A 14,423-nucleotide genomic window follows, 5' to 3' on the forward strand; every position below is an offset into this window, starting at 1 on the left:
TTTACTTCTAATCAATTTTATAAGCATGCACATTACTACTTTATGTTTATCAATTTCTGTTAAAATTTATGGCCATTCGAAGTAAAAGCAAACATAAAACCATTAAGCCTTCTCCTTGGCGTTCGAACCCCCAAATTGTTCACGGCCCTCTCCCACTCTGACCTTGGAAGCAAAAAGAAAAAGCAAACACAAACTGCCAACAAAAGACACGTTGAAACGTAAAAATTCATACATCGACGAAGGTGTAGCACTTTGGCCAATAGGGGGAGAACGCTCAAGGGAGAGATGGATGCTGTGGCCATGGGCCGTAAGCCCACGGGTAAAATGAATAATACAAAAAAAAGGCAGAGTTGGACAGACACTGAAGGAGAAAGGACCTCTTTTGCTCCACACTCTGAAACTTAAAATTTTAGCGAATGTTTTCAATTTTCAAAGTCAAATAAAATATAGTTCTGATTTGTTGATAAACCTGACCATTCATTAGAAAATCGCGACATCTCTGACTGCACTGTTTCAGTCCGGTACAGTCAGAGCAACCAAGCTCTCCCAAGCGAACCGAACACAAAGAGAAACAAAGGGTTGGACAATGCCCGCCACAAGTCAAGGCACACTAACCCCAACAACTTTTCTTTATGGTGCCGAAACCCGGGACCTTTTATCAAGTAAGTCCCGAACTTTCGTGAAAATCTGCAACTATGAATGCCACCGGAAATCAGAACATTACGCCAAATACATCACAAAATGGTGCACCAAACGCGTCTCAGAACGTCGCGCCAAATGCGCAACAGACTGCCACAGGAAGTGGAAACCAAAACAATTCGCAAAATACAGCGCAAAACGTGCAAAATGCCGCAATAAACTCTGCCGCCACTAACCCGATGCAACCACTGACGTCAGCAACTAAAACAAAAGCGCTAAAATTAGCAAAAGTTGCGAGAGCCAGTGCGCGAAAAGCGGTGACGCGCAAAATAAACCAAATAAAAACCCTCATTGGCGCCAGCCAACCCCTGATTGACGACATTGAAGACGAGCTGTCGATTCTGATTGATTGTGAAAAAGACCCAAATATTATCGACGCTCAAATCGAAGGTCTTATAGAGGACGAAACAGAAATGGAAGCTGAAATGGACAGTGCCATAAAGTACCGCGAAGACATTGCCATAATAAAACTGGCAACAAAAAGGATTCTTCAACATCTCGGACAAACTTCAGCAACACCTGGATACGCAGGCTCCGTGACATCGACGATTACCAATGCCTCGGCAACAGTGAATCCAGTGAACACCCCAGCCGGCTCCGGTGGAGCACTAGCGGCCACGGGTCAAAACTTCACACCCATGCATACGTCGGCCAACACTGTGCCGACCAATCCGTCGCCAAGTACACCGTCGCTCCCACACCTCAAGAAATAGACCGGAAGTGCGACTACCCGAACTTTCCATCCCTACTGTCAGTGGGGACTTTTCCAATTGGAACAGTTTTTGGGGACGGTTTAAAGTAACGATTGATCGAAATTCGAGGCTCGAAAAGGTAGAAAAATTCTTTTATCTCACGTCATTCTTAGAGGGGGAAGCCCTTCAGACCATAAAGGGGTTGGAAGAGATGATGATTCGTACGACGAAGCAGTAGTGCTATTAAAAAGGAGGTATGATCATTCGGAAGTAACCGTGAATACCCACATCAAGCAGCTTTCAGAATTGCAGCCAATCCTTAGCTCACAAAATTTAAAAGAGTTGAGAAAAATGCTAGATTTGTGTAAGATTAGCCTTAGAAGTTTAAAAGCTTTAAGGGTCAACACCGCCGAAAGGGTTTCGTTTCTTAGCCCGACGCTGCTGCGTTGTTTGCCTGATGATTTGAGAACCGAATTCCGTCTTAAGCATAGGCCTTCCAACAACCAAACTTGGGATGCTGAAGAAATAATGGAATTCATGAGGGGACAAATTGAATGTCGCGAGTTGGCACGAATTCTTAGCGCTGCACCGGCAAAGTCGGTGCAGGCCAAAGCTTACGAAACTATGAGCAAAGATACCCCTTATCTCGATAGATATAAAAATAGGGGAAAAACTGAATGTAAGCAAACGTACAAAGACTCTGCCTCCGCCTACAAAGTACCCCTCAGAGAATATATATTGCATTTTGTGCAAGAATGAAACCCACAAAACTATTTACTGCCCAAATTACACCTTAGAACAAAAGAAATCAATTGTAAGGGATAGTGGCAGGTGTGGTATATGCTTACGTTTGGGTCACGATGCTAGATATTGCAGAACGAGCTATAGAATTTGCAAGGGTTGCAAGAAAAAGCACAATTTTGCTTTGTGTGACAATAACCCTGTGCACAAAAAAACAGGATGCGCCTAATGAAAATAAGGAAAGCGAACCTTTAGTTTCAGCTGTAGCTCCAATTACACACATCGAGAAAGTGGTAATCATGCAAACTGCTTTAGCTATTGTAAGAGATCCAGAAAATCCCCAAACGTCGGGTCAAGCCCAATGCTTTTTTCATGGCGGAAGCCAAACTAGCTTTGTAAGGGAAAAGTTCTCTAGACAATTAAACCTGCCAATAGTGGGTAAACTCAAAAACCAGGAAGTTTACTCATTTGGCAGCAAAACCCCTTCTAGGAGCACGGTAAACTTAGTAAAAATAACTCTAGAAAACAGAAAATATCCCAATCAAAAGGCCGACATTATTGCGCTAGAGGTTCCATTTGTTTGTTATACATTCACAAGGCTTGATGATGAGGGAATAAAAAATATCATGCACGCCCGCAATTTGCAACTAGCCGACGAAACCAAAAGCTCAAATTCCGAGGACCCCGAGGTAGACATTTTAATTGGGTCCGACCATTATTGGGAATTGGTGACAGATAATAACGTCATATTCACCCGTTCTTTAGTTGCCACAGAAACAATACTAGGGTGGTGTATTCAGGGACGAAAAAATAGCTCCCTCGACAAAACTAGCCGCGATCCCATATCGGCTATGGTAATATCCCTTACCCAAAAAAAGGTTAATGACACCCTGAAATCATTCTTCGATTTAGAAATCATGGGGATTGACCATAGAGAGATTCAAGAAAATCTCAACGAGAAAACTGTCGAAACCTTTTATGAGGATATCACACACAATGGGGAAAGATATGTCATAAAACTTCCATGGCGAACAAATAAGGAGGCGCTCCCTGATAACTATGCAGTAGCGTCAAAAAGGTGGCACTCCCTTCAAAGAAATTCGAAAAGGACCCTAGCTTTTTCCTAGAATACCAGAAGGTCATCAATGAGCACATCAACAAAGGGATAGTGGAGTATGTATGTCCCGGAAGATGAAATTGACCTTCGAAATCCAGGCACCTACTATCTTCCCCACCAGGCGGTAGTTAGACAAAAGGCTAAAACGACAAAATTCAGGGTCGTGTTCGATGCATCCTCCCACGGGTACGGGGTTCCTTCGTTAAATGATTGTTTAGTAACGGGTCAAAACCTTAACCCAGATCTGCTGCTTCTGCTATTAAAATCTAGAAAAAATAAGGTAGCCATAGTTGCAGACATTGAAGCCGCCTTCCTTCAAATAGAACTGGATAGACCCGATAAGGATTCAGTAAGGTTCCTTTGGGTAAAAGAAAAAAATGGTCAAATTATCCCTGGCGAATTTAGCGTCCTCAGAATGACGCGAGTTAAATTTGGTCTTGGACCAAGTCCGTTCGCTCTCCGCTGCACTATTAAGTATAACGTGGAACACGCGGAAAACACAGATGAGAGAGTTAGAGATACTCTCAACAACTGCCTCTATGTCGACGACTTAGTTGGTGGACAAAAAGGTGTTTCATCTGCCCTTGAAGTATCCAAAGGCACCGTGTTTTTGGTTAAAAAGGCGGGGATGAGATTCCGTAAATGGGGGACCAACTCAGCGGAATTGCGACAACTATGGTAAAGGGAAATAAACGTGAAGGGGTAGCAAATATTCGAGCAAGCTAAGTTCTCGGAAGAAACAAAAATTTTAGGCATAAGATGGAACCCCTTAGATGACACCTTTTCCTTCGACTTCACCGAATTGATTGAGACTAGTCAGAACGTGAAGTTAACAAAACGACATTTACTCAGCTACATCTCCAAAATTTTTGACCCAATGGGTCTGTTAGCACCGTTTACAATACGCGCGAAAATGTTGTTTCAAGTTTTATGGAGATACAAATCAGACTGGGATGAGATACTCCCAGCAGAGGTTAGTCAGCAATTTGAAAGTTGGTCCCAAGAACTGCCCCTACTGCACAATCTAAAGATCTGTAGGAACTCTTTTCACGAGGCTAAGGAAAAAATAATTGAGCAAGAGTTACACTGTTTCGTTGACGCTTGCTTGGGAGCCTTCGCCGCAGTGGTTTACATAAGGTACACCACCGAATCAAACCATGTAGGTATAGCCTTGATAACCTCCAAAACACGCGTAGCACCCTTAAAACAGTCACAAGAAGGGTTAACATTACCGAGACTAGAACTTATGGGTTGTTTATTAGGTGCGAGACTAGCTAATTACGTCAAACCCGCATTCCATGAGAATCTCAATAACGTCTATTTTTGGACGGATTCGACCATCGCTTTAACTTGGATTAGGGATAACACAAAAAATTGGAAACCCTTTGTTAGCAACCGAGCCGCAGAAATTCAAAAACTCACAATGGAAGAAAATTGGAATCACTGCCCCGGAGCGCAAAACCCAGCTGACGATCCTAGCAGGGGTATGAAAGCGGGGGATTTAGTAAGAAATAAGCTATATTGGGAGGGGCCCCAATGGCTGAAGGAAGATAAAACCTCCTGGCCAACTAGCGAACCCCTAAGGACAAATCTTGACTCGGTCGCCAAAGAAAAAAGAAAAATAGCCCTAGCTATCACCTCAAAAGAACCGGTAGGAGTTCAATACATAATAGATCTAAGGAGATATTACCATCTCAACACAGCCCTTAGTATAACTGTCCTCTTGTTTTGGTTCAAAAAAATGCACAGGCAAAGGTCAATGGGACAGACAAAATTACTGGACCTATTAGTGCCGAAGAGTTAGCGTTCACAGAACGTTTCTGGGTTAAATCCGTGCAATCGGAAGAATTTGAGTCAGAATTGGCGTGTCTGCATAACAAAAAATGTGTTGAATCTAATTCAAAAATTGCCACACAAAATCCAGTATTAAACTATTTAGGACTAATTTGCGTGAGAGGTCGTTTGGAAGAATCTTCTCTTTCTTACGCTGGAAAACACCCTATATTAATTCCCAAAGGGCAAAGGTTAGCCAAATGCTAATAGTTAGAAGCCACGCACAAGTTTATCACGGGGGGATAAATGACACAGTTACTCAATTAAGGGAAAGATACTGGGTTCCTAGCGCAAGGCAAATCGCTCGTAGTGTAGTAAAGGAATGTGTCACCTGCAAAAGAGTTAAGGTTTCACCTGGCAAAATTGCCACAGCGCCCCTGCCAAGGGACAGAATTGAGGAAGCGCCCCCGTTTTCCGTCGTTGGAATAGATTTTGCTGGTCCGCTATTGGTGAAAGCCAACACAAAAACCCAAAAAGCCTATATCTGCCTCGCCACCTGCGCCGTGACCCGAGCTATTCACATGGAATTGGTCCCTACGCTAAGTACGGATGAATTCTTAATGGCTTTTAGACGAATAATCGCCAGACGAGGGGTACCCAGCATAGTGTACTCAGACAATGCTAAGACTTTTAAAAGGGCAAGCACGGATCTCAAAACAATTTGGCAAAGCGTTAAGGCAGAGTCTTTCAAAGAATTTTTTGGGGTGCGCGGTATCCAGTGGAAATTCATAGTGGAACGCTCGGCATGGTATGGAGGATGGTGGGAGCGTCTGGTGAGATCAACTAAAACCACACTAAAAAAGATGATTGGCCACGCCTCCTTATCCTATACTGAATTAGAAACTCTTCTTATCGAAACTGAGGGGATAATAAACTCTAGACCCATCACATACACTTACAATGATGCAAACGAACCGGTCCCTTTGACCCCATCTGCATTGTTGCTTGGTCGTAGAGTCACTTCCTTACCCCCTCTAATGTTCAAGCGTGAGAAGATACCAAAGTTGAGAGTCGAACTTCTTAAGAGAAATCAGTATCGGGAAAGAATAATTCAAAATTTGTGGAAACGATGGCGGCACCATTACCTTATGGAATTAAGGTCCGCTCATTATTCCACAAATCTAACTTGCAAAGGCAATTTCAAAAATGAGGACGTAGTTGTCATCAAAGAGGACAATTTACCACGCCACATGTGGAGGTTAGGATTAATTGTAGAGGTAATTAAAGGTCGCGACAATCAAATTAGGTCATGCGTCCTTAGGACGACTAATGGCAACAAAATACGGCGTGACATTCAACACCTTTGCAATTTAGAAATATCCGAATAGTTTAACACGTTCTGCACCATCGGTGACTTAGTGTCACCTGGGGGGGAGTGTAAAAAAGGCGAACGTGTTACACTACGATTTATTTACTTCTAATCAATTTTATAAGCATGCACATTACTACTTTATGTTTATCAATTTCTGTTAAAATTTATGGCCATTCGAAGTAAAAGCAAACATAAAACCATTAAGCCTTCTCCTTGGCGTTCGAACCCCCAAATTGTTCACGGCCCTCTCCCACTCTGACCTTGGAAGCAAAAAGAAAAAGCAAACACAAACTGCCAACAAAAGACACGTTGAAACGTAAAAATTCATACATCGACGAAGGTGTAGCACTTTGGCCAATAGGGGGAGAACGCTCAAGGGAGAGATGGATGCTGTGGCCATGGGCCGTAAGCCCACGGGTAAAATGAATAATACAAAAAAAAGGCAGAGTTGGACAGACACTGAAGGAGAAAGGACCTCTTTTGCTCCACACTCTGAAACTTAAAATTTTAGCGAATGTTTTCAATTTTCAAAGTCAAATAAAATATAGTTCTGATTTGTTGATAAACCTGACCATTCATTAGAAAATCGCGACATCTCTGACTGCACTGTTTCAGTCCGGTACAGTCAGAGCAACCAAGCTCTCCCAAGCGAACCGAACACAAAGAGAAACAAAGGGTTGGACAACGCCCGCCACAAGTCAAGGCACACTAACCCCAACAACTTTTCTTTATGGTGCCGAAACCCGGGACCTTTTATCAAGTAAGTCCCGAACTTTCGTGAAAATCTGCAACTATGAATGCCACCGGAAATCAGAACATTACGCCAAATACATCACAAAATGGTGCACCAAACGCGTCTCAGAACGTCGCGCCAAATGCGCAACAGACTGCCACAGGAAGTGGAAACCAAAACAATTCGCAAAATACAGCGCAAAACGTGCAAAATGCCGCAATAAACTCTGCCGCCACTAACCCGATGCAACCACTGACGTCAGCAACTAAAACAAACGCGCTAAAATTAGCAAAAGTTGCGAGAGCCAGTGCGCGAAAAGCGGTGACGCGCAAAATAAACCAAATAAAAACCCTCATTGGCGCCAGCCAACCCCTGATTGACGACATTGAAGACGAGCTGTCGATTCTGATTGATTGTGAAAAAGACCCAAATATTATCGACGCTCAAATCGAAGGTCTTATAGAGGACGAAACAGAAATGGAAGCTGAAATGGACAGTGCCATAAAGTACCGCGAAGACATTGCCATAATAAAACTGGCAACAAAAAGGATTCTTCAACATCTCGGACAAACTTCAGCAACACCTGGATACGCAGGCTCCGTGACATCGACGATTACCAATGCCTCGGCAACAGTGAATCCAGTGAACACCCCAGCCGGCTCCGGTGGAGCACTAGCGGCCACGGGTCAAAACTTCATACCCATGCATACGTCGGCCAACACTGTGCCGACCAATCCGTCGCCAAGTACACCGTCGCTCCCACACCTCAAGAAATAGACCGGAAGTGCGACTACCCGAACTTTCCATCCCTACTGTCAGTGGGGACTTTTCCAATTGGAACAGTTTTTGGGGACGGTTTAAAGTAACGATTGATCGAAATTCGAGGCTCGAAAAGGTAGAAAAATTCTTTTATCTCACGTCATTCTTAGAGGGGGAAGCCCTTCAGACCATAAAGGGGTTGGAAGAGATGATGATTCGTACGACGAAGCAGTAGTGCTATTAAAAAGGAGGTATGATCATTCGGAAGTAACCGTGAATACCCACATCAAGCAGCTTTCAGAATTGCAGCCAATCCTTAGCTCACAAAATTTAAAAGAGTTGAGAAAAATGCTAGATTTGTGTAAGATTAGCCTTAGAAGTTTAAAAGCTTTAAGGGTCAACACCGCCGAAAGGGTTTCGTTTCTTAGCCCGACGCTGCTGCGTTGTTTGCCTGATGATTTGAGAACCGAATTCCGTCTTAAGCATAGGCCTTCCAACAACCAAACTTGGGATGCTGAAGAAATAATGGAATTCATGAGGGGACAAATTGAATGTCGCGAGTTGGCACGAATTCTTAGCGCTGCACCGGCAAAGTCGGTGCAGGCCAAAGCTTACGAAACTATGAGCAAAGATACCCCTTATCTCGATAGATATAAAAATAGGGGAAAAACTGAATGTAAGCAAACGTACAAAGACTCTGCCTCCGCCTACAAAGTACCCCTCAGAGAATATATATTGCATTTTGTGCAAGAATGAAACCCACAAAACTCTTTACTGCCCAAATTACACCTTAGAACAAAAGAAATCAATTGTAAGGGATAGTGGCAGGTGTGGTATATGCTTACGTTTGGGTCACGATGCTAGATATTGCAGAACGAGCTATAGAATTTGCAAGGGTTGCAAGAAAAAGCACAATTTTGCTTTGTGTGACAATAACCCTGTGCACAAAAAAACAGGATGCGCCTAATGAAAATAAGGAAAGCGAACCTTTAGTTTCAGCTGTAGCTCCAATTACACACATCGAGAAAGTGGTAATCATGCAAACTGCTTTAGCTATTGTAAGAGATCCAGAAAATCCCCAAACGTCGGGTCAAGCCCAATGCTTTTTTCATGGCGGAAGCCAAACTAGCTTTGTAAGGGAAAAGTTCTCTAGACAATTAAACCTGCCAATAGTGGGTAAATTCAAAAACCAGGAAGTTTACTCATTTGGCAGCAAAACCCCTTCTAGGAGCACGGTAAACTTAGTAAAAATAACTCTAGAAAACAGAAAATATCCCAATCAAAAGGCCGACATTATTGCGCTAGAGGTTCCATTTGTTTGTTATACATTCACAAGGCTTGATGATGAGGGAATAAAAAATATCATGCACGCCCGCAATTTGCAACTAGCCGACGAAACCAAAAGCTCAAATTCCGAGGACCCCGAGGTAGACATTTTAATTGGGTCCGACCATTATTGGGAATTGGTGACAGATAATAACGTCAGATTCACCCGTTCTTTAGTTGCCACAGAAACAATACTAGGGTGGTGTATTCAGGGACGAAAAAATAGCTCCCTCGACAAAACTAGCCGCGATCCCATATCGGCTATGGTAAAATCCCTTACCCAAAAAAAGGTTAATGACACCCTGAAATCATTCTTCGATTTAGAAATCATGGGGATTGACCATAGAGAGATTCAAGAAAATCTCAACGAGAAAACTGTCGAAACCTTTTATGAGGATATCACACACAATGGGGAAAGATATGTCATAAAACTTCCATGGCGAACAAATAAGGAGGCGCTCCCTGATAACTATGCAGTAGCGTCAAAAAGGTGGCACTCCCTTCAAAGAAATTCGAAAAGGACCCTAGCTTTTTCCTAGAATACCAGAAGGTCATCAATGAGCACATCAACAAAGGGATAGTGGAGTATGTATGTCCCGGAAGATGAAATTGACCTTCGAAATCCAGGCACCTACTATCTTCCCCACCAGGCGGTAGTTAGACAAAAGGCTAAAACGACAAAATTCAGGGTCGTGTTCGATGCATCCTCCCACGGGTACGGGGTTCCTTCGTTAAATGATTGTTTAGTAACGGGTCAAAACCTTAACCCAGATCTCCTGCTTCTGCTATTAAAATCTAGAAAAAATAAGGTAGCCATAGTTGCAGACATTGAAGCCGCCTTCCTTCAAATAGAACTGGATAGACCCGATAAGGATTCAGTAAGGTTCCTTTGGGTAAAAGAAAAAAATGGTCAAATTATCCCTGGCGAATTTAGCGTCCTCAGAATGACGCGAGTTACATTTGGTCTTGGACCAAGTCCGTTCGCTCTCCGCTGCACTATTAAGTATAACGTGGAACACGCGGAAAACACAGATGAGAGAGTTAGAGATACTCTCAACAACTGCCTCTATGTCGACGACTTAGTTGGTGGACAAAAAGGTGTTTCATCTGCCCTTGAAGTATCCAAAGGCACCGTGTTTTTGGTTAAAAAGGCGAGGATGAGATTCCGTAAATGGGGGACCAACTCAGCGGAATTGCGACAACTATGGTTAAGGGAAATAAACGTGAAGGGGTAGCAAATATTCGAGCAAGCTAAGTTCTCGGAAGAAACAAAAATTTTAGGCATAAGATGGAACCCCTTAGATGACACCTTTTCCTTCGACTTCACCGAATTGATTGAGACTAGTCAGAACGTGAAGTTAACAAAACGACATTTACTCAGCTACATCTCCAAAATTTTTGACCCAATGGGTCTGTTAGCACCGTTTACAATACGCGCGAAAATGTTGTTTCAAGTTTTATGGGGATACAAATCAGACTGGGATGAGATACTCCCAGCAGAGGTTAGTCAGCAATTTGAAAGTTGGTCCCAAGAACTGCCCCTACTGCACAATCTAAAGATCTGTAGGAACTCTTTTCACGAGGCTAAGGAAAAAATAATTGAGCAAGAGTTACACTGTTTCGTTGACGCTTGCTTGGGAGCCTTCGCCGCAGTGGTTTACATAAGGTACACCACCGAATAAAACCATGTAGGTATAGCCTTGATAACCTCCAAAACACGCGTAGCACCCTTAAAACAGTCACAAGAAGGGTTAACATTACCGAGACTAGAACTTATGGGTTGTTTATTAGGTGCGAGACTAGCTAATTACGTCAAACCCGCATTCCATGAGAATCTCAATAACGTCTATTTTTGGACGGATTCGACCATCGCTTTAGCTTGGATTAGGGATAACACAAAAAATTGGAAACCCTTTGTTAGCAACCGAGCCGCAGAAATTCAAAAACTCACAATGGAAGAAAATTGGAATCACTGCCCCGGAGCGCAAAACCCAGCTGACGATCCTAGCAGGGGTATGAAAGCGGGGGATTTAGTAAGAAATAAGCTATATTGGGAGGGGCCCCAATGGCTGAAGGAAGATAAAACCTCCTGGCCAACTAGCGAACCCCTAAGGACAAATCTTGACTCGGTCGCCAAAGAAAAAAGAAAAATAGCCCTAGCTATCACCTCAAAAGAACCGGTAGGAGTTCAATACATAATAGATCTAAGGAGATATTACCATCTCAACACAGCCCTTAGTATAACTGTCCTCTTGTTTTGGTTCAAAAAACTGCACAGGCAAAGGTCAATGGGACAGACAAAATTACTGGACCTATTAGTGCCGAAGAGTTAGCGTTCACAGAACGTTTCTGGGTTAAATCCGTGCAATCGGAAGAATTTGAGTCAGAATTGGCGTGTCTGCATAACAAAAAATGTGTTGAATCTAATTCAAAAATTGCCACACAAAATCCAGTATTAAACTATTTAGGACTAATTTGCGTGAGAGGTCGTTTGGAAGAATCTTCTCTTTCTTACGCTGGAAAACACCCTATATTAATTCCCAAAGGGCAAAGGTTAGCCAAATGCTAATAGTTAGAAGCCACGCACAAGTTTATCACGGGGGGATAAATGACACAGTTACTCAATTAAGGGAAAGATACTGGGTTCCTAGCGCAAGGCAAATCGCTCGTAGTGTAGTAAAGGAATGTGTCACCTGCAAAAGAGTTAAGGTTTCACCTGGCAAAATTGCCACAGCGCCCCTGCCAAGGGACAGAATTGAGGAAGCGCCCCCGTTTTCCGTCGTTGGAATAGATTTTGCTGGTCCGCTATTGGTGAAAGCCAACACAAAAACCCAAAAAGCCTATATCTGCCTCGCCACCTGCGCCGTGACCCGAGCTATTCACATGGAATTGGTCCCTACGCTAAGTACGGATGAATTCTTAATGGCTTTTAGACGAATAATCGCCAGACGAGGGGTACCCAGCATAGTGTACTCAGACAATGCTAAGACTTTTAAAAGGGCAAGCACGGATCTCAAAACAATTTGGCAAAGCGTTAAGGCAGAGTCTTTCAAAGAATTTTTTGGGGTGCGCGGTATCCAGTGGAAATTCATAGTGGAACGCTCGGCATGGTATGGAGGATGGTGGGAGCGTCTGGTGAGATCAACTAAAACCACACTAAAAAAGATGATTGGCCACGCCTCCTTATCCTATACTGAATTAGAAACTCTTCTTATCGAAACTGAGGGGATAATAAACTCTAGACCCATCACATACACTTACAATGATGCAAACGAACCGGTCCCTTTGACCCCATCTGCATTGTTGCTTGGTCGTAGAGTCACTTCCTTACCCCCTCTAATGTTCAAGCGTGAGAAGATACCAAAGTTGAGAGTCGAACTTCTTAAGAGAAATCAGTATCGGGAAAGAATAATTCAAAATTTGTGGAAACGATGGCGGCACCATTACCTTATGGAATTAAGGTCCGCTCATTATTCCACAAATCTAACTTGCAAAGGCAATTTCAAAAATGAGGACGTAGTTGTCATCAAAGAGGACAATTTACCACGCCACATGTGGAGGTTAGGATTAATTGTAGAGGTAATTAAAGGTCGCGACAATCAAATTAGGTCATGCGTCCTTAGGACGACTAATGGCAACAAAATACGGCGTGACATTCAACACCTTTGCAATTTAGAAATATCCGAATAGTTTAACACGTTCTGCACCATCGGTGACTTAGTGTCACCTGGGGGGGAGTGTAAAAAAGGCGAACGTGTTACACTACGATTTATTTACTTCTAATCAATTTTATAAGCATGCACATTACTACTTTATGTTTATCAATTTCTGTTAAAATTTATGGCCATTCGAAGTAAAAGCAAACATAAAACCATTAAGCCTTCTCCTTGGCGTTCGAACCCCCAAATTGTTCACGGCCCTCTCCCACTCTGACCTTGGAAGCAAAAAGAAAAAGCAAACACAAACTGCCAACAAAAGACACACGTTGAAACGTAAAAATTCATACATCGACGAAGGTGTAGCACTTTGGTCAATAGGGGGAGAACGCTCAAGGGAGAGATGGATGCTGTGGCCATGGGCCGTAAGCCCACGGGTAAAATGAATAATACAAAAAAAGGCAGAGTTGGACAGACACTGAAGGAGAAAGGACCTCTTTTGCTCCACACTCTGAAACTTAAAATTTTAGCGAATGTTTTCAATTTTCAAAGTCAAATAAAATATAGTTCTGATTTGTTGATAAACCTGACCATTCATTAGAAAATCGCGACATCTCTGACTGCACTGTTTCAGTCCGGTACAGTCAGAGCAACCAAGCTCTCCCAAGCGAACCGTACACAAAGAGAAACAAAGGGTTGGACAACGCCCGCCACAAGTCAAGGCACACTAACCCCAACAACTTTTCTTTAGAAGGATTCCATCACATTTCTTGCAACTCTTTCGGCATTTTTGTAGTATCTGTAAAAACCTGAACTTGTCAGTACAAAGATAAATAACTTTGGTTAAGCTAATAAGAAAATAAATTAAACGTTTTGGTAATTGGAAAACCTCATTTTACTGCAAAGTTGAAAAACCAAATTTTAGTTAGCCTAAAGTAATTATATAATAACAGAAACATTTTAGCGTCGTTGCTGCAAACAAACAGACAAACGTTTGGAAAAATTAATCAGACTGACTCGTGCACTCTAAAATAATGTAAGTTAACAATTACCCGAACTGAACTTAATCTGGTTTTAAGGCATTTTAAATGTTGCAGGTCTAATTACAATGATACAAATGAACTCCATGTCGGTATCTGCGCGGTGGGTTACTAAAAACATGATTGTCAGATCAGTTTTATAAAAAATTCAAATTTGTTATATACCTAACGTGTAAGGCGCTAGGGCAAGTGCTAACGTCTCTCTGTTGAAACGTTTTATCCATATTTTTGCCTACAGGAAATGCAGAACATAAAGTTCGCTGAAACCATGGTAGCTTTGTTATTTTCATATATTGCAAGAGTCCATAATGGATCGTAAGTATTAACAATGACAAACAGAAAAAAACATAAATTGAGGCTCTGGGGTTCCCAGTATGAGGTTTACAACGAAAACTCTGGCTTTCTATCTACCTTCTCTGGTTTACTAATCAACTATCTACTTTAGAACTCACTTAATATCTTTTAGTCTTAATAAAATATCGATAATAAATCAAAATGTTTTTATGAGTTTTAAA

General features: G+C 42.4%; 5 protein-coding genes across 5 annotated transcripts; all 5 read left to right on the forward strand.

Moving 5' to 3' along the window:
* The first annotated feature begins 2,251 nt into the window (after window positions 1–2,251).
* LOC149614051 (uncharacterized) lies at window positions 2,252–3,259 on the forward strand. Its single transcript, XM_089858002.1, has one exon. It carries the CDS (start codon window positions 2,252–2,254, stop codon window positions 3,257–3,259), a length of 1,008 nt encoding a protein of 335 aa, XP_089714128.1.
* A 48-nt stretch (window positions 3,260–3,307) lies between these two features.
* On the forward strand, window positions 3,308–6,410 carry LOC149614052 (uncharacterized). Its single transcript, XM_089858003.1, has 4 exons — window positions 3,308–3,927; window positions 4,102–4,900; window positions 4,999–5,273; window positions 5,351–6,410. The coding sequence occupies exons 1-4, from the start codon at window positions 3,308–3,310 to the stop codon at window positions 6,408–6,410; spliced, it is 2,754 nt and encodes a 917-aa protein (XP_089714129.1).
* A 2,333-nt stretch (window positions 6,411–8,743) lies between these two features.
* On the forward strand, window positions 8,744–9,751 carry LOC149614053 (uncharacterized). Its single transcript, XM_089858004.1, has one exon. It carries the CDS (start codon window positions 8,744–8,746, stop codon window positions 9,749–9,751), a length of 1,008 nt encoding a protein of 335 aa, XP_089714130.1.
* Window positions 9,752–9,799: 48 nt separating this feature from the next.
* LOC149614054 (uncharacterized) lies at window positions 9,800–10,894 on the forward strand. Its single transcript, XM_089858006.1, has 2 exons — window positions 9,800–10,379; window positions 10,494–10,894. Exons 1-2 carry the CDS (start codon window positions 9,800–9,802, stop codon window positions 10,892–10,894), a joined length of 981 nt encoding a protein of 326 aa, XP_089714132.1.
* Window positions 10,895–10,987: 93 nt separating this feature from the next.
* On the forward strand, window positions 10,988–12,902 carry LOC149614055 (uncharacterized). Its single transcript, XM_089858007.1, has 3 exons — window positions 10,988–11,392; window positions 11,491–11,765; window positions 11,843–12,902. The coding sequence occupies exons 1-3, from the start codon at window positions 10,988–10,990 to the stop codon at window positions 12,900–12,902; spliced, it is 1,740 nt and encodes a 579-aa protein (XP_089714133.1).
* Window positions 12,903–14,423: the final 1,521 nt, after the last annotated feature.

The sequence above is a fragment of the Phalangium opilio genome, unplaced genomic scaffold (genome assembly GCF_054372755.1).
Source record: "Phalangium opilio isolate 3A_F unplaced genomic scaffold, DU_Popi_V2 ptg000229l_1, whole genome shotgun sequence".
Lineage (NCBI taxonomy): Eukaryota > Metazoa > Arthropoda > Arachnida > Opiliones > Phalangiidae > Phalangium > Phalangium opilio.